This window comes from Scyliorhinus canicula, chromosome 7 (genome assembly GCF_902713615.1).
Source record: "Scyliorhinus canicula chromosome 7, sScyCan1.1, whole genome shotgun sequence".
In the NCBI taxonomy this organism is placed as follows: domain Eukaryota; kingdom Metazoa; phylum Chordata; class Chondrichthyes; order Carcharhiniformes; family Scyliorhinidae; genus Scyliorhinus; species Scyliorhinus canicula.
Genome location: NC_052152.1, coordinates 196,982,440 through 197,004,401, shown reverse-complemented (window position 1 = coordinate 197,004,401; position 21,962 = coordinate 196,982,440). Strand labels below are relative to the sequence as shown.

The 21,962-nt window shown below is 48.2% G+C and overlaps 1 protein-coding gene across 7 annotated transcripts in view; it reads right to left on the bottom strand.

Moving 5' to 3' along the window:
• Window positions 1-21,962, bottom strand: part of LOC119969678 (protein NDRG3-like) — a 116,523-nt gene that overhangs the window by 23,612 nt on the left and 70,949 nt on the right. For all 7 annotated transcript variants that reach the window (XM_038803636.1, XM_038803631.1, XM_038803635.1 and 4 more), the window contains exons 6-12: window positions 20,574-20,636; window positions 20,359-20,419; window positions 18,571-18,657; window positions 17,755-17,811; window positions 12,455-12,558; window positions 8,448-8,513; window positions 6,009-6,060 (exon numbers count right to left, since the gene is read on the bottom strand). In XM_038803636.1, coding sequence (XP_038659564.1) covers window positions 6,009-6,060; window positions 8,448-8,513; window positions 12,455-12,558; window positions 17,755-17,811; window positions 18,571-18,657; window positions 20,359-20,419; window positions 20,574-20,636 — 490 coding nt within the window. The remainder of the gene's footprint in view (window positions 1-6,008; window positions 6,061-8,447; window positions 8,514-12,454; window positions 12,559-17,754; window positions 17,812-18,570; window positions 18,658-20,358; window positions 20,420-20,573; window positions 20,637-21,962) is intronic.

Sequence of the window (21,962 nt, the reverse complement as noted above, 5' to 3'; positions counted from 1 at the left end):
CTGCGGACAAATTAACTGGTTCTTCGTCCTCTCCAGCTGATCTGAAGGGTCCTTCAGCACAGTCCCACTTCCAAAGCTGTCGCCCTCTTCTCACCAATCTGGTTGAGGGTCCAGTTTGGGATGTTCCACAGAAGGGACTTTGCAAATTGCCTTTTCAAGCGCAGACTGATTTTGGGATGGCCCTCATACGTATTCCCTTTTTTTCTCCTCTTTCCCTCGCCCCCAGCCCCCTCCCCCACACTAAACTTTTCCTTCCTCTGGATTTTCTAAGAATCTGTTAAATCTGTAACATCTAACAGTTCGGATGAAAGGTCACTGGCCTGAAATGTCTACCCTGTTTCTTGATCCCTGTTTCTTGCTGCCTGGTGTGTTGAATGTTCTCTGGCATTTTCAGTTTAGTTTCCCCCCCCCAAAATAAGGGTAAAATCAAAACCAGGCTAACAATTGTCCGCTTGACAACCTGTCAACCAGGGTGAAGCATGGAGAACATCCAACATCAGCCTGCACTTGAAAAGCAACTTGCAAAAAATCCCTGGTGTGGAACATCATGTTGTATGGGTGCAAGAGCTGGACCCTCAATAAAACTGGTGAGAAGTGGGTTAGAGTTTTTTGAAAGGTGACCCTGGCGAAAGGTCCTTAGAATCAGGGCGAAAAACCAATGAAAATCAGAGTCCCAGAATCTCGTAGGCTTTTAGCTGAAGTGGAAATCGAGAAAGTACAACCACTGGAAAAGGTGGGGTGAGAGTCTAGTGTTGGCGACTGTGGTGGCTGGAGCCGACACACTGGACACTTCTACACTGGAGACAAAGGGGTTTACTAATAAAAGGCAAAGGTTGGTGTATATACAGGCACAGAACACTAAAGGATGGGTCTTAATTCTCCGGCTCCAGGGTCCACACTGCCAGGGCCTCTGCTCCCAGGGCCTTAATTGCAATTTGGCGGGATTTGTGCGCTCCCGTGCGATTCGCCCAGATGCGGTCACAAGGGCTACTGGGCCCACTCCCTTGAAGGGGCCGTGCTACCACACCGACAATAGAAAGAGATGGATGCAAAACATCAGAAAGTGGACAGAGGGAGGAATGACAGAGGCACTGTTCAGAGAGAGATGCCTACAGCCCCTCAGAGGTAATGGCTAAGTAGAGATGGATTTTAGATTTCCAGCGCCCACAGTATTTTGTGTGTTCAGATTAACACTGACCTGTGTGTTCTTTACACACGTATGTACAGTTTAAAGATAAAGAGATGCCTAGCTGAACTTTGATTTACCACCTCCCACCTCTCGCAACCCTCCCCACCATCCCTCCAACTCTGCATGTGGGTTAATAATACATTACACCCCAATCTCCCGATTCACACTGTGCACAAGTGCCAGAATTGTACAACACAGAAATAGGACAAGCTTCCCAATATTCTGCCTTATTAGATCTCCCCCTATCAATGTCTCCTTCTATTCTTTTCTCCTCATGTACTTATCGAGCCACCCCTTAAATGTATCCACGTTAGTCACCTCAGTCACTTCCTGTGGCAGCAAATTCCACATTAAATCACTCGCTGGTTAAAGATGTTTCTCTTGAATTCCTTTTTGGAATCATTAGACCGTCACTACTTGCTCCAGAGTTTTTGTGTCTTTTTTAGAATGTGGAGAACAGCACTGTGCCGTGTTGCACAGCGGTTAGCACTGCTGCCTCACAGCGCCAGGGACCCGGGTTCGATTCCGACCTTGGGTGACTATTTGTATGGAGTTTGCACTTTCTCCCCGTGTCTGCGTGGGTTTCCTCCGGGTGCTCCGGTTTCCGCCCACAATTCAAAGTGTGCAGGTTAGGTGAATTGGCCACATTAAATTGCCCCTTAAGTGCCCAGGGTTGGGTAGGTTAGGTGGGGTTGCGGTGAGTGGGCCCGGGAAGGGTGCTCTTTCAGAGGGTTGGCGCAGACTCGGTGGGCCGAATGGCCTCCGTCTGCATGGTGGGGATTCTATGATTCTATTCTATGGTTCTGGGCGAAATGAAAGACTGTGACCAAACTCTGAGCAACAATGATGCTGGAAGTTGCCTCCCCTCCTTCTCAGTTATGGAACTATTGCGTAAATGAGTTTGCTTCGCACTAAACTTTAATTTTAAAAAGACGTACACACTCTACCCCAGTACCTCGATGTTCTGGGGCTGTCGTTAGGACCGGCATACAATGAATAAAAATAGCTTTCTGCTCAACATGGGCTTAAGGCAGAAATATCTCAGCAGATATCTCAGCCAGCTGACCTACTCGTCAATCAGGTCGGGAGTCTCGTCACATGTGCACAGCAATAAAAGGATCCAAAGAATTTTTAAGGAACTATTACCATGAGGAGGACAATATTACCCCGGTAACAGAATGACTAGAAAAGATCGAGAAGAACAAAAAACAGTAAAGCACAGGAACAGGCCCTTCGGCCCTCCAAGCCTATGCCAACCATGCTGCCCGACTAACCTAAAACCTTCCACACTGCCGGGGTCCGTATCCCTCTATTCCCATCCTGTTCATGTATTTACAGTTCAATGCATTTTGCTGGTTCGCCGTTGTTACTCTGATGTCACTTTTATGCATCTTTGAGGTACTGTGATTTAGTGAGAGTGTACATGGATTCTTCCCCACAGCTACTAGACTCCTCAACGACTCTCCCTCGGACTGATCTGGTCCCTGTAAGAACACTATTCACGACGCCCTACGCTGCTCTTGCTCATGTATTTGCTTTGTTTGGCCCCTTGTTCCGCACTGTAACCAATCACTGTTGGTCGACGTACCATTTGTCAGTGTACTCTGTCGATTATTCTTTTTGTCTACTATGTACATACGGTGTATGTTTCCTTGGCCGCAGAAAAATACTTTTTACTGTACTTCGGTACATGCGACAATAAATCAATCAATCTAAAGGATTGTAGAGATCAAAGAACTGGAGCAGAGTTGCGTGCAATCCACGATACTCAGTGGCATTGTTAAGTGTTATGCACCCAAGACTTCATTAAGAAGCATAAACTGGGGGAGAACTGAGTGGACAATGCTTGGGAACCGGGGTGCTGGCCCTATGTAATGGTCGGGAGCATGTTTAAAGTGGGTGTAGGGATTGGGGGATTTTCGCCTTTTTTTGTGGGTGGGGGGGGGGGGGGGGGGGGGGGGGGGGGGGGGGGTTCTGTTCAATGTTGAGGTTGTAAGGAGTTGTAGGGGTGAAAAGCTTATGAGGGGATGATGTTCCCATCCTCCCTCTTGTTTTATGGGACTGTTTGTGTTTAACATCTATTTGTTTGCTTTTGGAGAAGGCTACCTGGAGTTCAGGAGAAGTCCTTGTTTGGGTGGGGGTGGGTAAGGCCAGCAGGAGGCCTTCTTCTTTGAGCTGAGGAGTGGTGGGGGGGGGGGTCAGCAGCTGCGCGAGCAGGTTATGCTGGTGAACGAAAGTGAGGTGGTGGGAGAGAAGGCCAAGAGGAGTGGCCGGGGGGAGGGGGGAAAGCGGAAGTAGAGGGGGAAGGGGAACAGCGGGGGGTGGGGTTTTCTGCGATGCGGCAGGAGGTGAGAGATGACATGGTCAAGGGCGAAGAAAGGGGCCATCTGGGATGGGCTAGGTACAGGGTGGAATTAAAGGGGCAGGAGATAAGTGGGGAAGATGACGGATGGTAGAGGGGATTGGAGGCGCAAGCCTCCAGTAAGGTTGGTAACGTGGAACGTCCGGGGACTGAATGGGCCGGTTAAAAGGTCGCGGGTGTTCGTGCACCTCAGGAGCTTGAAAGCAGGGGTTGTCTTTTTGCAGGAGACACACCTCCGTGTGAAGGACCAGGTTAGGTTAAGGAAGGGGTGGGTCAGGCAGGTTTTTCACTCGGGGTTTGATTTGAAATCAAGGGGTGTGCCGATTTTAATGAGCAAAGAAATGGGATTTGAGAGTGCGAAGGAGGTAAGGGATCCAGGTGGGAGATATGTGATTGTGAGTGGGGTATTGGAAGGGGCACCGGTAGTGTTGGTAAATGTGTATGCCCCAAATTGGGATGATGTGGGTTTTATGAGGGGGTTGCTGGCAGCAATCCCGGATTTGGCCACGTACCAGTTGATTATGGGAGGAGATTTTAACTGTGTCCTGGAGCCGAGGGTGGATAGATTGAGCCCCAGGTCGATGGGTAGGGTACGAATGGGAAGGGAGCTGGGGGCTATGGAGAGGATGGGTATGGTGGATCCATGGCATTTTCAGAACCCAGGGGGAAGGGAGTATTCCTTCTTTTCACACGTCTATAAGGTGTATTCGAGGATTGATTACTTTGTAGTGAGTCGGGAGATTTTGGTTGGGGTGGAGGGGGCAGAGTATGTGGAGATAGTTATCTCGGACCATGCACCCCACTGGCTGGATATTCGGTTCAGTACGGGACGAGAGCAGAGGCCGGGGTGGAGGTTTGACTCGGGGTTGTTGGTGGATGGAGGTTTTTGTGAATCAGAATGGGGCGGACATTTTTGGGAAGCACTGAAGGCAGTGGGCCGGGGAGAAATTATCTCATTTACGGTTCGTGCGAATAAGGAAAGGAGGGCGGAACATGACCGTCTAGTGAGCGAGATAGTGGAGGTGGACAGGGAATATTCAAGGGTGCCCACCCTGGAGGGATTGGCGAGGAGGAAAAAGTTGCTGGGGCAATTTGACAGGCTGACAACGGGGAGGGGGGTAGGGCAACTGCGTAGGGCAAGAGGGGTGCAATACGAGTATGGGGAGAAGGCGAGCCACATGCTGGCGCACCAGCTGCAGATGCAGGCTACGTCCAGGGAAATTTTGAAGATCCAGTCTGGAGGAGCTAAGGGAGAGGGTCGAGCTGCCAAGGGGTAGTGAGTTCAGGTATCTACAGGTTAGGGACTTTGCACAAAAGGTCTGGAAGGGGTTCCCTAGATTGCCAGGATACACCCTGCAGGAGAGACTGCTGCTTCCAGATGTGGAAGGGGAGGGAAGAATTGGGGAGATATACAAGTGGCTGGGGGAGCAGGGAGGTGAGCGGGTGGTGAAGATCAAGAATAAATGGGAAGCAGAGTTGGGAATGGAGATCAATTGGAGAGTATGGAGTGAGGCACTGCGAAGGGTAAATGGGACCTCCTCTTGTGCAAGGATGAGCCTGATACAGTTTAAGGTGGTGCACAGGGTGCATAACACCCGGGCGAGAATGAGTGGGTTCTTTCAGGGGGTAGCAGATGTGTGTGAGTGGTGTGGGCGGGGGCCAGCTAATCATGCGCACATGTTTTGGGGTTGTGAAAAATTGGGAAGATTCTGGGTGGGAGTGTTCGCGATCTTAGCCAGGATAGTGGAGGAGGGAGTGGACCCGGACCCTTTGGTGGCGATATTTGGGGTTTCAGGAAGCCGAAGCTCATGGAGAGGAGGAAGGCCAGTGTCTTGGCCTTCGCCTCTCTGATTGCACGGCGACGAATTTTGCTGGAGTGGCAGTCGGCATCGCCACCGGGGGTAGCAGCTTGGTTGGGTGACCTGTACGACTTCCTGCGGTTAGAGAAGATAAAGTATGAGTTAAGGGGCTCAGCAGGGGAGTTTGAGAAAAGGTGGGGGATGTTTGTGACCGTATTTGAGGAACTGTTCACCGCAGGGGGGTGGGGGGGTGAAAGAGGAGAAAAATCTGTACAAACTGTATAGTTGATTGTCGGGAAGAATGTTTCCCGGGGTGTTTATTTGCTGTAACCTACTTTGATACAAGTTTGAATACAATGTGTTTTTTAAAAATGTTATGCACCCGACACATGTACTGGATCATGTAGTGTGGTGCCTCAGTAGAATTCCTAACATTGCATCGTTACATCTGCATGCGTGAGAGTTGGCTGATGCTCAAAGTAACAAAGCGAATCAGATCAAGTACAACAGTCCGACAATGCACGCTCCCAGGCCAGCCAGTTCCCCGAAAAGGGGAGGCCAGGGCAAGAAGCAAATAGAAAGTTTCTTTTCATTGATCAGTTACAAATGTCAGGTCGGAAGAGCAAGACATCATCGAATGAGCTGCTGATTCACTTACCACTGCCTCCACTGCGGGAGAGGTGTCACCAACAACCAGCAAAGCAGGGCACCTCAGAGAAAACAGAAAGGAAGGTTCAGTCTCACTCTACACTCTCCAGCCCCGTTGGGTCGGAACGCGGTCGACAACGTAGAATCTCCCTCAGTTCGACCATTCAAAAATTAATTGCAGGCGAGGGGGTTAGTATAAAACTTGGGGAAAACAAGGAATCACCGAGACAGCTCGTTAGCTTGTGCGTCTGTCAGCTTTCTTTCGTAATGACTTTATGTCATGGACGCTCCATAAAGCGGGGATTGAGAAATGCCGCGAATGTTACAGATCTTGCATTCTGCCACAAATAATAACTTACACTCCTAAAGTGCCTTTAAAATATTGTGAAACGCCACACACTGTCAGATAATGGATACCACACAATGTTAGGATATTTCAATGTCTTTTGCCCACACTATCCCCAGAACCCTTTACATTATTGTTAATCGGAAATCTCTCAATCTTTACCTCAAACATACCCAATGACTGAGCTTCCACAGCCCTCTGGGGTGGAGGGAATGCTATCAAAATCAGAATGAGAAGATTAGAGGAATAACGCTCGTGAATAGAGTCGGAGGAGGAGACATCAGCAGCCGGAAGAGGCAAAACCTTTGAGAATGAGGGGAAGGGTTTTGAATCGAATGCACTGGGGAAGGGGGAACCAATGGAGGCCAGTGAGGTGAGGTATCCGAGAGGACGCGGGACAGAAAAGGATGCAAGTGGCAGACGCATAAATTGGAGTTTGATAGAACTCAGGAAGCAAGCAGAGGGTCAGGCATCGGAGAGGTCAGGCATCGAGATGACGAGGGCGTGGTCGAGGGGCTCAGTGGCTGGTGAGAGTGAAGGAGGGCAGAGGTGACCAATTTTGCTGAGGTGGAAATGACAACCTTGCTGATGAAAAGGCACATTTGATTCTAAATTTTACATTTAGGATCGTGCAGGTAATCAGATGAACAGCATTTTCCTAGAACTACCCTGGGCTATAATCATGACAAACAAGCTCCATCGTTTCAATGACTAACACGGGCCTAAGTATGTTAGTTTACAGTCACTTATAAATTCATCAAACCTAAAGCACAGATAAAATCACTGTGGTTCTTGGAACGCCCGGATTGGCAGACTCGCTTATTAATCACGTTAACCATTTCCTGGCGTTAGTAACAGGTGCTTAACTGTACAGAGCAGGAATATTAACAGATTTAATTTGGGACAATGAGAGAATAGAACCCAAGCTTAGGTGGGTGATGATGGGAGATAAACTATTAGTCGAGGTTGTGACGAATGGTACGTGCACCCATTCCACACTGACTGGGCTATCAGCACTCCATGTCCAGACTACAAGTGGCAAATAACTATTTGGACGCAACACCAGACAGCCCTGAGCTTGGAATCTTGGATCCGGAAGAGGAAATGTGGAGTTTGCTCCATGCTGCCTTTCAAAGACAACACTAAAGTTGCTATCTTCCTGTCGATATTGGCATCTCACATACAATGGACAAAGGGTTTCAAGATTCAGTTTCACTGCAAAAAGAATTAACAGCTGGAAGAGTGACTATTGAAGAAAAATAACATTTTTCAAGCTATAACCAAGCTCTCAGTGAATTACTGTACTTCTGAGATTCCAGCATTTAATAGACCAGAAGAGCATTAGAAATAGGAGCAGTAGGCCATTTGGGCCATTGAGTCTGCTCCGCCAGTCAATGAAATCTTGACTGATCTGATATGATAATCCTCAATTCCACGTTCGCACTTTATCCCTATAACCCTTGGTTCCCTCACTGATTGAATATCTATCGCAGCATACTTAATGACCCAGCTTTTACAGCTCTCTGCAGTAAAGAATTCCACAGATTCACTCCCCGAGAGAAAAAATTCCTCCTCGTCTCCGTCTTAAATGGACGACCCACTTGGTCTGAGATTATGCCCTCTGGTCCCAGACTCTCCCACAGTCCAAACATGTGCGGGTTAGGTGGATTGGCCATGCTAAATTGCCCGTAGTGTCCTAAAAAGTAAGGTTAAGGGGGGGTTGTTGGGTTACGGGTATAGGGATACGTGGGTTTGAGTAGGGTGATCATTGCTCGGCACAACATCGAGGGCCGAAGGGCCTGTTCTGTGCTGTACTGTTCTATGTTCTAAGGTGGAAACAATCTCTTAGCGGCTACCCTGTCACAACTTAATAATGCTTTTGGGTAATAGTAATTATTGTTAAACGTCTTGTTAGTTGGTAAAGGAGGAGACCAAAAGTCAATGTTTACTCATTTATTCACAAAGTGAGACACTACACAAGCCTATCTCCGAACAACACAATCCCCCACTGATGTCAGTAAGTGTCTCTTTATATGTGCACGGATGCCTTCCCCAAACCTGGCCAGCACCTAACTTTAATTTATACAATTAACAGTTACTCACTGCAGGGTCTTCACAGTCGCTTCATTGACACCCAAAATGGGTCGTTCAATCTCCAGATCTCTACGACTGTAAAAGGAAAGAATGATAAGGCACGACACACTCAATTCCAAATAAACACTCTGATCTATATATTCATGAAGAATTGCAGTTTCTGCTCTCAAACTCCATTTCCTGTCGTCACAAGTGTTGGTCACGCTTCCTGTATTGGATTTTACCATTGTAAACTGCTATGTTAACATCTCCCCATTCAAGCCCAGTGGTTAGCACTGCTGCCTCATGGCAGCGGGGACCCGGGTTCGTTCCCTGCCCCGGGTCACTGTCCATGTGGAGTTTGCACATTCCCCCCCCATGTCTGCGTGGGTCTCACCCAGACAACCCGGGGAGGGTGGGGGGTGGAACCATCAGCCTTCTGGGTGTTTTCGGTCAGCATCTGGTTCCAGTAGGGGGTCTTAGGTCAGGGCAAAGTTCAGCAAAAAGACTAGCATCCACACCACCGTAATATCAATAATAATAATCTTTATCAGTGTCACAAGTAGGCTTACATTAACACTGCAATGAAGTTACTGTGAAAAGCCCCTAGTCACCACATTCCGGTGCCTGTTCGGGTAGACAGAGGGAGAATTCAGAATGTCCAGTTCACCTCACAGCACGTCTTTCGGGGCTTGTGGGAGGAAACCGGAGCACCCGGAGGAAACCCACCCAGACACAGGGAGAACGTGCAGACTCTGCACAGATAGTGACCCAAGCCGGGAATTGAACCTGGGACCCTGGCGCTGTGAAGCATCAGTGCTAACCACTGTGCTACCGTTTCCTCTGCGGAAATGTCAGCGGTGGGGAGGCTTTACACACATTGAGGACCCGAGCCTGGAGGACCAGCAAGTTCCTCAGTTACCACAGACCCTGAAGTCGGGGAGCAGTTGGTCTGTAGCCTGGCCACAGCAACCAGCTGCACCTCGCCTCAAAGTTTCTGCCACTGTCGGGGAGGTTTGCCCACAGTAGGAATTTCACCGTTCCCGTCGAAATACTGCAGCCATTCAGTCACAAAGAGCCGGGAGTAGATGAAGCGTATCGAGTAGATGAGGTGGAACAGCACTTTTCCACATCGATCTCTTCTTGTTACACCTCTCCCCCGCCAAACTGGGGCGTCATCTCCAACTGTGTAAAAACCCCCATGTCCTGGACTCGCAACCTGGAGGCTGCTTGCAGACTGATCACTGCTTCCACAGGAGCTGGACTACAGGCAGGTTGGCCAGCAGCTGTCTAAGGTGGGACTTGCACCCGGGTGAAGGGCTGAACGCTCCCCCTCCAGCCAATCAGGGGGATGCATTTCCTGCTGACTCTTCATGTGGCAGGGTGGCGAAGACCTGCCACTGGCAAAATCCTGCTTCAGGTTACAAGTCTTTAATATGCAATCGCTTCAACTAGATGGTCCAGGAAGCACTTTATGTGAGAGGCTATTCTTCACTTACTATCCAGGGCTGGGAGCCCCGCTATCGCGGAGGACGTACACAGCTGTAATAATTCAGTGCGCAATATTTTCTCGATGGTTGCACCTGAGCAATGGTTCCCGCTGAGCTCAGAGGGAATGTAGCTCAGGCTGTGTACAATTTGCGACGGTTGGAATTTTCCCACGGTTTTGAAGTCGTAGTGGGTTGGGGAAGGGGCTAGGGGATGGCAGGAGACTGATATTTGATACAAAATGTATCATCAGGCTCCTCTTAACTCAGCAGATCGTCAAGGACTCTTGCACGAAAAATGTGCTGCCTGGAAACCATACATTCCAAACTCCAGCTGAGCATCTACCCCAAGACAAAAATATTTCCTGCGCACTGAATTAGGGATTGAGGGAGGATGCAGAACGGCAATGCTGCCCTCCTGCTCTTCCGGAGGGAGCTACGCTCACAGGCTAAGCAGGTCGGAAAATGTTTATTTCCCATTCCATTCGAACTTTGCTGCATCAACAGGAGTGTGAGTGTGAGAGACCAGCCCTACTAGTGTAACGCCCAAGCCCACGCAGTTATCTATTCTGGTCTTAATTCAAACGTAGTCAAGGTGGCCCTTGAAACATAGGTTCAGTTCTGATGTTATCTCGATTTCTGCTCAGCAATCCCTTAATCTGTTTCTTTATCTCACTAAATGAATAATTACCGGTTACTGAAATTACATACTGTCCGATTTTCTGCTGCTTACAGAAATCTTGATCACCTCTCCACCCTCAGCATTAGACGTCTTGGTAAAGCCACCTTGCATCACAGAGGGACTCGTCTGAGCAGACATTGAGCAGCCTGTACACTTGCTTTCAGAATTCACCCTTTCCACTGCCACCAAACTATGCTCAAGTAGAAACAGACCTTAATTGTTTGTACCATCTGCACAAACAATCGTAGAATCCCGTGCAGAAGGAGACCATTTGGCCCATCGAGTCTGCACCGACCCTCTGAAAGAGCACTCTGCCCATGTCCACTCCCCCATCTACCCCACCCTATCCCCTAACCTAACCTGCATGTCCCTGGACACTTAGGGCCAATTTATCATGGCCAATCCACCTAACCTGCACTTCTTTGGACTGTGGGAGGAAACTGGAGCACCCGGAGGAAACCCACGCACACACGGGGAGAACGTGCTGACTCCGCACAGTCACCCAAGGCTGGAATTGACCCCGGATCTCTGGTGCTATGAGACACCAGTGCTAGCCACTGTGCCACCCTAGTCACTGATTTACATCATTAGCAATTTGGACAATAAACCATTGTTGATTTGGTTATATAAATTCTATAATTTCCTTGTATATGAGAGTGTCTGAAAATTTGCTCTCAAAATTACACCAGTGTTTCCTGGTGGTAGGGATTCTGTCACTTGGCAGTTTAACTTGAGTTTTCTAAAACTAATGGTACTTCTACTGTTTTATATCCCTTTCATCCTTGTAAATGACTGTCATTGAGCACCATGTATAGTCTCTCTGGCAAAGCAGCATATTTGGCACTAGTTACATTATCCATTGTATCCATTACCACTGGGCAGGGTAGTTCCTCACTTAGCAATAGCTTTGGTCTATTGAAACAATCACTTAATGTTTTGTGTTGTTTGATGTCCATGTTGTTCCCTAATGGCCGTGAGTCACATGAAATGTAGACAATGAGAAAATCAGCTACAGAGGCAAAATCTACGACAAGCTGCTTGAACTCAGCAAACTTGAAATGAAATGGGGGGGTCAGGGGCAGCTTTGAAAATTTAACACTGGTAGATTTAACACTGGTAGTCTATTATCTTTCACAAAATCGAGTGCTTTATGTTCTTGATTCTCCAAATCAACAGCAAGGGATTGTACAGGGGATTTGTTTGATTTGCCAATTTTCCACCCTCCTTTCTTCAGGATGGGGGCTACTTACCAGGGGATGGGTACCCTGTGCCATACACGGGTGGGCACTACTCACGCACGGCACGTAGCAATGAGCATCAGGAGGCTTTTTCAAGCACGTGGGGCATTCCCGTACCAGCCTCCCCGGACAGGTGCCGGAATGTGGCGACTAGGGGCTTTTCACAGTAACTTCATTGAAGCCTACTCGTGACAATAAAGCGATTTTCATTTTAATTTCATTTCATTGTAGGCAGATGCTGAAACACGCGTTCACCTGAGCATCCAAAAGTTGACCCTTACAGCCAGGGTTACAGGATGAATGACCAGAAACAGAAACCCCCTGTCAATTGTCTCCTGCGTATCTTAAGGACGCTAACGGCACTGAGCCCTGCTCTGCTGAGCTCATCAACTCTCTGAGCAATTGTGATCCCAGGAAAGGTGGAATTTAATCCGTTAAAAAAAAATTCCCCTTTTTACAAGCAACTGGTTAATTCAGTACGGCGGGGGTTAATATCGATGGCCACAACGTATTGTGTGGTGTGAGCACAGCGTGAATATCTTCATGCACTATCGAAAAACAATAGCGTCACTCCAGGGCTACATGCGTTCCAAGAGCAAACTAAACATGCCATTATCAAGCTGTCGCTACCTGTTGTACGAGTTGACAAAGAGATGAAGGTTTTCCTGGTTGATATCCTGGGAGATGTGGAGTCGATAGGTCTGGATCAGCTCCAAGTTTGTATCCAGCTCCTCCTATATAGGGGGCAGCAGTTTAGGGAGTGGGAGAGAAATGGCAAAAATCTGGTTAACCTTAGGAAAATGAAACGATCAACAAGATGGTTGCAAGAACGGTCCCCTTGCTGCACAGATCTGCTTGCTGTTTATCGATTATGCTGGTCTCCTGGCCAACATTCATCTCTCAAACAACATCAATAAAATGGTTATTACATTGACCTTTGTAGGAGATTGCCCTGTGCAGATTGGCGACCAGGTTTCCCACAATACAACAATCATTTACCTTGAAAGTACTTCACTGGGTGTAAAATGCCTCGGCAAGTCCCAAGGTCATCCAAGGCTCTATATACTTGTGAGTTTAATATTCACCCAGTATTTCATATAGAATCAAAGCAACAGACACAGAAACAGAACAAGGGACAAAGGCTGCAAGACCCAATCAATGTATCAGTGCAGCAGTGAGTTGGTGGAATAATTAGTTAATTGATGGATGTGGCACTGCAATCAATTAATTATAGCATGAGCATTTGATGTGTTATCTTTCAACCATTCCTCACAAACACTGTACAGCCCTAATTGGCAACATCATGCATGTACTGTTATTATCTCCCACATTAGCCATCCCGATGACTTACATTCAAAGAAAATACTGCGGATGATGGAAATCGAAAATAAAGATGGGAAATTCTGGGAACATGTAGCAGCTCTCAAGTAACCGAGTTAAAATGTTTCAGATCAATGGCCTGGTCATCATAATTGTTCAAATGAAAGGCACAGGCCAGAGGCATTAATTTTATTTCTCTTTCCGCAGACGCAGTGGTTAGCACTGCTGCCTCACGGCGCCAAGGACCCAGGTTCGCTCCCGCCACCGGATCACTGTCCGTGTGGAGTTTGCACGTGCTCCCCTCATCTGTGTGGGTCTCATTCCCACAACACAAAGATGTGCAGGTTAGGTGGATTGGCCACGCTAAACTGCCCCTTAATTGGGTACTCTAGATTTTTTTTAAAAGTTATGATTGCTGGAGAATAGATAATTTATGACAGGTTTTATTTAGTCCGAGCAACTCGGGTCATGTGACATCCTGGTGGGATACAGATGCTGTAATCAATGGGAGGAACCAGGTCTTCCGTAGTTTTGCAGTTTTGTCATAGGATCTGAGTCGGGCAGGACTGAAGGATTTTAAGTTGAATAGCAGTTTTGCCAATTGCTGCTAGGTTGACAGATGTGTGCTGAATCTGCTCCTCAATGAACTCTCTCTGAAGGTCTGCACAGCCGAGAGAGTAAAACTATTTTGTTAACTTCATTTATAAGTGCCATTTGAACTGTACTGGGTTGTTTAATTGGAGTTTGCAGCAGGCATAGATAGTACGTTTTAGGCTTTTCCTAAAACTGTTTAACTGATAATTGTAAAACAGTTTCTTTGTTGATATTAATGTGATTAATTCTGTGTTTAAATTTAAAGTTTATTTCAACATAAAAGATAGCCATTGGTCAGAGTCATCACACCTGGGGGTGAAGTATCCTTTCCTCACCGTTTTACAAATTAAAAGAAAATTGTCGGGGGTCCTCGTCGGGTACCCGAGCAAATGTTGTCCAGTATCTTACTACTTCAATTGCTCAAGCCAGGCGCATTATGACATGGGCAGCATAATAGTTCCCGGTTTCTCTTTCCTCGGATACAGCCCGAGCTGCTGATTGTTTTCGTTTCGGATCGCCGCCATCCACAGGAATTATTTCGCTATTGTGTCAGTTCATGAAATCCCCGGTGGTAGCTTGATGTGGGTTGGGTGTGTGTAATCTCCACTGGAGCCTGCCTCCAGCCTGCACCTCAACCAAAGTGACCTTGAACCGATTATGTAACGATCACAGCAGAATCTGGTTCAAACAAACACTGCGCCAGAGGGCTTTGCCACCTGGGACTCCAGCCCAGCGGGCTAGATTACAGCCATCGCCCTCAGCTCCTTCCCTCTCAGCGGATAATTGGCACATCCTTCTCAATGTTCAGCAAGAAACAGGGGAACATTTTCCCATGTGACTCACGGCCATTACCAAATAATCAGAGGCAGTACTGCATGAAATAGAACATAGAACAGTACAGCACAGAACAGGCCCTTCGGCCCTCCATGTTGTGCCGAGCCTTGTCCGAAACCAAGATCAAGCTATCCCACTCCCTGTCATTCTGCTGTGCTCCATGTGCCTATCCAATAACCGCTCGAAAGTCCCTAAAGTGTCCGACTCCACTATCACAGCAGGCAGTCCATTCCACATCCTAACCACTCTGAGTAAAGAACCTACCTTGGACATCCCTCCTATATCTCCCACCCTGAATCTTATCGTTCTGCCCCCTTGTAACAGCTACATCCACCCGAGGAAATAGTCTCTGAACGTCCACTCTATCTATCCCCCTCATCATCTTATAAACCTCTATTAAGTCGCCTCTCATCCTCCTCCGCTCCAAAGAGAAAAGCCCTAGCTCCCTCAACCTTTCCTCATAAGACCTATCCTGCAAACCAGGCAGCATCCTGGTAAATCTCCTTTGCACCCTTTCCAATGCTTCCACATCCTTCCTATAGTGAGGTGACCAGAACTGCACACAATACTCCAAATGTGGCCTCACAGTAGGAGGTAAGTGTCCTGCCACTAATTTAAATCACTGAACTTACAAAGGCAAAGCAGTGCTCAACCTTTATAAATCGCTGGTTAGGCCTGAACCTGAATCCTTGGGCCAATTCTGAACTCCCTATATTCGGAAGGATGGGATGTAGCAGATTGCGACCAGGGACGAAGGACTTAATTTAAGAGATGGAGACTGGAGAAGCTGGATTTGTTCTCCGCAGGGATGATTGGGGGAAGAGGTGTTCAAAGTTATATGTTTTTATAGGGTAAATAGGGTCAGTAACCAGAATCATGGTTACAGTAAGGGGAAGGCCCTTCAGCCTGCTGTACCTGTGCCAGCTCGCTGCAAAGGCAAAATCAACTTGTCCCACTCACCAGCCCAGGACCAGGCAGAGCAGAGGAGGAGGCCATTCAGCCCATTGCACATATGCTGGCTCTTTGAAAGTGCGTCAACGTGTCTTTATCTGAGGACGTTCCGGACAACTCCTCTCTCAAGTTAAATGGGTGGCGATCCAACCCCTGCACAATTTCAAGCACTGGCAATAATTCAATTTTGGAGGAGAAAAGTAAATAAAAGTAAATAAAACCGGAATGTGCCTCCTTTAATGTGAAAATTTACAACACACAAGATGGCCATTCAGCCCATCTTCTCTATACTCGTCAACTCAAATCTCCCCTTAGCATTCTGAGCTTCACAAAGACCAATCCCAGTCTCTACAATCTTTCCTCATGGTTAAAATTCTCCATCCCTGGCAACATGCTTGTAAATTGCCTCTGTATCTTCTCTAGTGCGATCACATCCTTCCGGTAAAGCAGTGACCAGAATCGTATGGAGCACTCTAGCTGCCGTCTAACTGGTGTTTTATACAGTTCTAGCATAACCTTCTTGGTCTTACACTCTTGCGCTCAGCCACTGCCATCCCCCCCCCATCCCCCCCCCCCCCCCCACCGCTCCCCAAGGCAGCTCCCCTCATTTCCAGGACTCAAAGTACTTCATCGCTAGCGATGAGAGTGTAGGGGTCACGTTAATACACTCGGATATCAGGTCTGGCACTGTCAACTCCACAAGTGCTTCATCACTGGATTTAAAATCCTCGCTGTAACATCTGAGCTATTTATGTCTGCAACATGGTGGGGATGTTCCATAAGGAGTAATCAGGGAGGTCAGAGGAAAACACAAATCGGATTGTAGCAGTAATCCCAATTAATACAGTGAGTAAACAGCTTCAACTTACACAACAATAAGAACTTGCATTCTCGGAACACCTTTGACAGGGTAAATCATCCCTTCACAGGAGCATTAGAAAAGAAAACAGGGCAGCGACCCAAATAAGGAAATACTTAGGTGATGACCAAAGTTTGGTCAAAGAGATAGGCTGTAAGAAGCATCTTCATCATAGATTATCATAGAATTTACAGTGCAGAAGGAGGCCATTCGGCCCATCGAGTCTGCACCGGCTCTTGGAAAGAGCACCCTACCCAAGCTCAACACCTCCACCCTATCCCCATAACCCAGTAACCCCACCCAACACTAAGGGCAATTTTGGACACTAAGGGCAATTTATCGTGACCAATCCACCTAACCTGCACATCTTTGGACTGTGGGAGGAAACCTGAGCACCCGGAGGAAACCCACGCACACACGGGAAGGATGTGCAGACTCCGCACAGACAGGGACCCAAGCCGGAATTGAACCTGGGGCCCTGGATCTGTGAAGCAATTGTGCTATCCACAATGCTACCATGCTGCCCCAAATGTTTACGCTCCACACTGACAGCGCAGTACAAGACAGCATTTCCAAACCTTAGCTTAGTCACTCTGCAAATATTTTCTTCAGGATACTTTTTAAAAAAATTTAGATTACCCAATTATTTTTTCCAATGAAGGGGCAATTTAGCGTGGCCAATCCACCTACTCTGCACATTTTGGGTTGTGAGGGCGAAACCCACGCAGACACGGGGAGAATGTGCAAACTCCACACGAACAGTGACCCAGAGCCAGGATCGAACCTGGGACCTCAGCGTCGTGAGGCAGCTGTGCTAACCATTAGGCCACTGTGCTGCCCTTTCTTAAGGTGGAACGAGAGGCGGAGAGGTGTGGGGAGAAACTGAAGCAAGGCCCCCAATGCTGGAGCCATTAAAATGCTCAAGGGGCCTCAATTCAAGGGGGGGGGGGGGGGGGGGGGGGGGGGGAGAGAGAATTACCGGGCAGGGCCACAGAGGGATGTGAAAACAAGGGTTGAGGATGTTTAAATTGGGATGCTGCTCGACCCGTAGAAAATCAAAGTCGGTGAACACAGGGGCGGTGAGTGAACTGGATTTGGAGTGAGCAAGAGCAGGCGAGCAGAGATTTGGATGGCGTCAACTTCACGGAGGTGAGAATGCGGGAGGCCATCGGGGAATTTATTACAGCAGATTCGACGGGAAGGGGACAACATACGAGGGGAGAGAATCGCTGGCAATACCAGCTGACATGGGGATGATGAAGGGAATCTGGCGGTTAGCAGTTTGGTGGAGATTCAGGTGAGGAAGCAGCAGGTGGGTGGGTCTCATGGACGAGATCTCAAATTGCACAGTACGTAAACAGGGTCAACTCACGCTACTGAAGTGATGAGCCAGCACAATGTCATCCAGGTTGGTTGTCCATCCTGAAAGCTGAAAGAGAACAAGAAGCTGATTATTCCCTCAATTCCCTCAAAACCGCAGCACCGCCATTAACCGGGAGGTACCAGCACCAAAAGCTCAACAGTCGGCAGATACCAAATATCCCAATGTTGTTTGTTCCAATTGTTCCCATTATTTCCTGAAATTGCCACTTTATGTTGGGTAATAGCTGATAGGTATCAATTGCCCTCTTGATACCTCATTCAAGAGCATTTCTAATACTGTGAGAATGCAATCGTTGACGGCAGACTCAAATAACTGCATCTTAACCAAGATCCCAGTGCAATCCTCGTGTGATATTTCCAGCGTGACAGCAATCTTGAGTGAGCTAAACAAACTGGATACAACCTGTAGCCAAACTGCACATAACCAATAAAGAACATGCTGCCTATTGATAGGAGCTAGCCAATCCGTCTCACTGTCACGGCTCTTTCCTATGGCTGTACAAACGTCATTCTTTCAAGGACCCCGGGCTAAAGCTACAATCGGAAACCCTCCGGCCACCCCACGTCCGACTGGGCTGTGCCCCTCTCACCTCGGCGACTAGCCGCCACGTGACACCAACACGGCCATGCCAATACACACTGCCAAGTGTTCAGGAATTGAAGTTACTGGAAGGCAATTAGTGTCGGGGGAAATCATACTCCAGCATGGACTTTGATTGTGAATCCCTTCAGGAAAGGAGGGTAAATATCGGCAAATAATTTCTTCATAGAAAAAAAATGATTGAAAAGGTACAGTTCCACATACTTTTGATGCAGCCCAATCCATCCAGCCTTTAGCACATGGGTCAATGTTGATAAGGACCAGGCCCTCCACGAGATTTTGATGATTCAGCTGCACAAAACAAAACAAGCGGAAGTTTGAACTCAGGCGAAACTCAAAGAGACGATATACATAGCATTGTTTCTTGTGGATCAGCTGTGGCGCAGTTGAAACACTTACTCTTTGAGGCCGAAAGGTTGCGTGTTTAAGTCCCATTCCAGTGACGCATTCTAGGCGGGCATTGCCTGTACAACATTGAGGGAGGGCTACACTGTTGGAGATGCCATCTTTCAGGTGATGTATTAACTCAGTGCTGCCTTTATCCTTTTAAGTGGGCATTATGGTTCCATAGTATAATTATGAAGAGCTGGCAGTTCTACCCAGCATCATGATATGCAGTGCTCAACCAACAGGTAAAACAGGTCAGGATCCTGGTGAAGCAGACCGGGAGGAGTGCGAAGCAGACCGGGAGGAGTGCGAAGCAGGCCGGGAGGAGTGCGAAGCAGGCCGGGAGGAGTGCGAAGCAGGCCGGGAGGAGTGCGAAGCAGGCCGGGAGGAGGGCGAAGCAGGCCGGGAGGAGGGCGAAGCAGGCCGGGTGGAGTGCGAAGCAGGCCGGGAGGAGTGCGAAGCAGGCCGGGAGGAGTGCGAAGCAGGCCGGGAGGAGTGCGAAGCAGGCTGGGAGGAGTGCGAAGCAGACCGGGAGGAGTGCGAAGCAGACCGGGAGGAGTGCGAAGTAGACCGGGAGGATGCTCCCGGGAACCCACCGTCACCCCTCTACCTGGTAAGGCATGCCCCCCCCCCCGGATGGGCTGAATGGCCTCCTTCCGTGCTGTAACCATTCAATGATTTTAAATGAATGTGTTTGTTTTTGAAGTCTAGACCCTGTTGTAATGTAGGAAACGCAACAGCTTCCTGCAAGCACCAATGTGATAATGTCAAATTGTTGCTTTTTGGGGGGGGATGTTGCTCGAGAGGTAAATATTGACCAGGGCACAGACATTAACTCCCCTGTCTTCAAAACAGAGCCACGCAGGTGGTGCCCTGGTTTAACGTTGCATCCAAGAGGCCGCATTCCCTCGGTACTGCTCTGGACTATCAGCCCTGGAGCGGGACTTGAACCCGCAACCATGTGATTCAGAGCAAACGTGCAACTACCTTAGCTGTGCTGCCACAGAACGCTGACCCAAGCCAAAGGAGAAGGCATGAGGACAGATGTAAGAGGTAGGTGTTAAAAGAGGTAGGGTCTAAAAGTACGAGGCAGATAGAGAGGTTTAGGGAGGGGATTCTAGAGTTTAGGGACGGATGGATGAATGCATAGTTGTGAAACAATCTTGTGGCGTGAAAGGTAATCTGCAAATTTGTCTAGCGGTGGATCACCAGTAACCAATGTTAATGCAATCCTCTCATTTGGATCATTGTTTAAACGGATATGTTCGTTAAAAGGAATGGGAAAAGAAAAGTAGCAAATTATGAGCAATATTGTGCGGGGAAGTTAGTTGATACACTCGTGACTTTTTAACATGACCTATACGTTGACTAACTCGAGACATTTCAGCAGTTCTCTCAAGTGCCACCTACAGGCCAGAGGCTGGAATTGCTTGGTTACAGCCAACTGTTTACATGCAGGATCCCCTTTCTAAATCTTTACACAGGCATTCTGAATGTTAAATAGTGGCATAAAGGTGCAGCCAAAAAATTGTGAAAACCAGACATCAGACAGGAGGCGGTGCTTGCTCAGGATTCGTTCATTCATTAATATATTTGAATACTCACTGCGAATTTGGTTAGGATGTAAGCCCCAGCCCCAACTCCGATTCCAATCACATTCTGTACACTGTAAAACGATAAGATAAAAGTCATTACGCACAATCGCTCATTTAGACAAATAAAGAGGAAGATCATGTCGTTGAGGGGGGGGGGGGGGTCTAGGAGGATGAGAAAGGGGAAAACTGGGATTCTCTCCGAGCCTGTTTGTGCAACCAACTCACTTTAAATGGGTTAGAACGGTAAGCAGCATCTCAGCCAGCTCATCCATGGTTGGGTACTGGTATCTGCAAAACCAAAAGACAGAAAACGCAAGTCAGGAAGTGTTCCATTGCTATCCCTGCCTGTAGTGACTTACTGCAGGCCTTCAGTAATAGGGCGACACGGTAGCATAGTGGTTAGCACAGCTGCTTCACAGGTCCAGGGATCGATTCCTGGCTTGGGTCAGTGCGGAGTCTGCACGTTCTCCCCATGTCTGCGTGGGTTTGCTCCGGGTGCTCCGGTTTCCTCCCACAGTCCAAAGATGTGCAGGTTAGGTGCATTGGGCATGCTAAACTGCCCTTAGTGTCCCAAAAACAAAAAGGATAGGTGGGGTGACTGGGTTACGGGGATAGGTTGAAAGCCTGGGCTATAGTAGGGTGGTCTTTCTAAGGGCCGGTGCAGACTCGATGAGCCGACTGGCCTCCTTCTGCACTGTAAATTCTATGATGTATCATTCATCCTGCACATTTCTACACCAGCTTCCCAAGGATTAAGCTTTACGCAGCAATCCCAAAGGTGACTTTAGCAATACCAAAGCTATTTGCCCTACCGAATGGATGGGTAAATAGTGCTGAGATTGGGTCATGGCATTGGGCCAGCACAGTTCAGGACCAGCTTGCTTGACCAGTTGGTTCATTCATTTGTTTTCCTATGTTTACGCTGTTGGCCGCGTTTACAGTCACAAGTAGGCTTCAAATGAAGTTACTGTGAAAAACCCCTAGTCGCCACATTCCGGCACCTGTTCGGGGAGGCCGGTACGGGAATTGAACCCGCGCTGCTGGCCTTGTTCTGCATTACAAGCCAGCTGTTTAGCCCGCTGTGCTAAACCAGAACATTCCCTTATATTTCCCAGAAATCCATTGCTTCCCTGACAGCTTATATTCCATTCGTGATCCATTTCGGAGGGAAAAACTAGGTGCCACCACCTTGGTCGCGCAGAATTGCTGACAATCCTCAGGAAATTGGATTTTTCACTGACAATAGTCAACTGAGGCAATCAACCCACGATTGGTTGTCACAACATAAAACCAGGGCAGTTGAGCTGCATTGAATGGGCGTGGGTGGGTGCCAGGGCACTGGCAGGTTGTGGTCCCTCTCGGCCAGGAGGGAGATGTAGCGGATGGAGGGAAGAGGGAAACTGAGAGGGGGAAATCATACCCAATGGATCTCCGGCAATTCCTGGTCACCAGCTGCAAGGACATTGGCAATGGCCCAGGAGGCTGAGGGGGCAGACAGGTAAAGAGGGTAAAAATCTTACAAGGATCAGGCATTGCGAGTTATGGGTATTAAGTAAGGGATATGAGACCAGGATGGAGAGATAGAGTAAAGATGCAGGTCAGATGATCTAACCG